The 2500-nt window shown below is 47.9% G+C and overlaps 1 protein-coding gene across 11 annotated transcripts in view; it reads right to left on the bottom strand.

Moving 5' to 3' along the window:
* LOC143278152 (uncharacterized) overlaps nucleotides 1-2500 on the bottom strand; it is a 189149-nt gene that overhangs the window by 58054 nt on the left and 128595 nt on the right. For all 11 annotated transcript variants that reach the window (XR_013053848.1, XR_013053849.1, XR_013053850.1 and 8 more), the window contains one exon: nucleotides 1454-1570. Coding sequence is in view for 8 of the 11 variants with exons in the window: in XM_076583184.1 (XP_076439299.1) it covers nucleotides 1454-1570 (117 nt within the window). In the remaining 3 variants the exon portion in view is untranslated. The remainder of the gene's footprint in view (nucleotides 1-1453; nucleotides 1571-2500) is intronic.

The following is a 2500-nucleotide window of genomic DNA, read 5'->3' as shown; positions in this document are numbered from 1 at the left end:
CACATCAACACTGTACCAACACCACATCAACACCATATCAACACCGAATCAACACCGTATCAACACTACATCATCACCACATCAACACTGTATCAACACCACATCAACACCGCATCATCACCACCACATCAACACCACACCAACACCGCACCATCACCACCACATCAACACCGTATCAACACTACATCATCACCGTATCAACACCACATCATCACCGTATCACCACCACATCATCACTGCATCAACACAGCATCATCACCACCATGACGACACATCAAACACTAGGAACCAGCCCAAAACTGCTCTGAGTTTCAGTTTCAATTCCCAAGGAGGCGTCACTGCGTTCGGACAAACCCATATACGCTACACCACACCTGCTAGGCAGATGCCTGACAGCAGCAAAACCCAACACACTCGTCAGGCCTTGAGAGCATGCTGATATATCTGTGTACCTATCAGAGTGGATTTCTTTTCACATGATTTTGCCAGAGGACAACACTCTCGTTGCCATGGGTTCTTTTTCAGTGCGCCAAGTGCGTGCTGCACACAGGACCTTGGTTTATCGTCTCATCCGAAAGGACAAGACGTTCAGTTTGATTTTTCAGTCCAACTTCTTGGAGGGGTTGAAAGCAGGATTTGAACGCACACACTCATGAACTTATTTTCATTTTATTTTATCTTATTCTTAGATTTATTTACTTATTCGTTCTTATTTATTTATTTATTCGTTAATTTGATAAATAATCTATTTATTTGTTGATGGATCTTTCTTTTTCCTCAAAGCCTGGCTAAGTGTGCTGGGTTATGTGGCTGTGCTCAGACATCTGTCTGCTCTGGAGATGTGGTGCAGCGTATTTTTGTATGGATTTGTCCGAACGCAGAGACTCCTCCTTGAGTAACTGAACTGAACCCCAGGACTCTCTCTGTATATTGTCAGCTGAGCAACTTAACCATGAACTGAACTGAACTGAACTGCAGGACTCTCTCTGTATTTTGTCAGCTGAGCAACTTAACCATGAACTGAACTGAACTGCACTGCAGGACTCTCTCTGTATTTTGTCAGCTGAGCAACTTAACCATGAACTGAACTGAACTGCACTGCAGGACTCTCTCTGTATTTTGTCAGCTGAGCAACTTAACCATGAACTGAACTGAACTGAACTGAACTGCACTGCAGGACTCTCTCTGTATATTGTCAGCTGAGCAACTTAACCATGAACTGAACTGAACTGAACTGCACTGCAGGACTCTCTCTGTATTGTCAGCTGAGCAACTTAACCATGAACTGAACTGAACTGAACTGCACTGCAGGACTCTCTCTGTATTGTCAGCTGAGCAACTTAACCATGAACTGAACTGAACTGAACTGCACTGCAGGACTCTCTCTGTATATTGTCAGCTGAGCAACTTAACCCTTCTGCTGCTGAGAAATAAGCAGCGTGGGGAAACTCACCGCCTCCCACTTGGTCTTGTGCTCAACGAACTGGGATTTGAGCAGCTGCACTTTGCGCTGAGTCTTGGCCACTGTCAACTGTCGCTGCTCCTCCGTCTCCCTCAGCTTGTGTTGGCACTGCGGCATCGTCATCACCATCATCATTGTCATCACCATCATATCATCAACCTCGTCATCATCATCACCCTCATCACACACACACACACATATGTGTGTGTGTCCATCGAGATCGATGATGACCATCGTTGTCATCCAGCTGGGGGATGGGGGGAGGGTGGTGGTGGGTTGGGGGGGAGGATGCTCATGAATCTATCTGTGAATGCGCAGATGGCTGAATAGTCCAATCTGTGCACGAAATGTTCGCTGACAGTTGGGGCAGACAAAGACAGGCATACCATTGTCAGGGAGCTTGTTTGCCTGTGACTTTCTGGCCTGCCTCTTCTGAACAGCTGCAGCAGTCCTGTTGGCCTCGCACAACCTGGCGCCTTTGTGCACAGCAGCACGCCATTTGTCACGGTCCACTGCAGATTCCTCCCAGGAGTCCGGGTTGATATCAAACGCTTTCAGAGAGACTTTCAGAGTATCTCTGAAGCGCTTCTTCTGACCTCCGTGTGATCTCTTCCCTTGTTGCAGCTCGCCATAGAAGAGCCTTTTGGGCAGCCGATGGTCTGGCATGCGCGCCACGTGTCCAGCCCAGCGAAGCTGGGACTGCATCAGGATGGTGAAGATGCTGGGAAGGGTGGCTTTTGCGAGCACCTCTGTGTCAGGGGTCTTGTCTTGCCACTTGATGTTCAGTAGCTTCCTGAGGCATGTTGTGTGGAAGTGGTTCAGCTTCTTGGCATGTCGTTGGTACACTGTCCAAGTTTCGCAGGCGTACAGTAGTGTGGGGAGAACTACTGCTCTGTAGACCTTTAGCTTGGTCTCAAGACTAATGCCTCTTCTGTTCCAGACATTTGCACTGAGTCTACCAAAAGTTGCGCTTGCTCTTGCAATCCTGACGTTCACTTCATCGTCGATGGTCGCATTTCGTGACAGTGTGCTGCCAAG

Source organism: Babylonia areolata, chromosome 35 (assembly GCF_041734735.1).
Source record: "Babylonia areolata isolate BAREFJ2019XMU chromosome 35, ASM4173473v1, whole genome shotgun sequence".
NCBI classification, from domain to species: Eukaryota; Metazoa; Mollusca; class Gastropoda; order Neogastropoda; family Buccinidae; genus Babylonia; species Babylonia areolata.
Note: the sequence above shows the minus strand (reverse complement) of the source record. Positions and strands in the feature narration are given on the sequence as shown.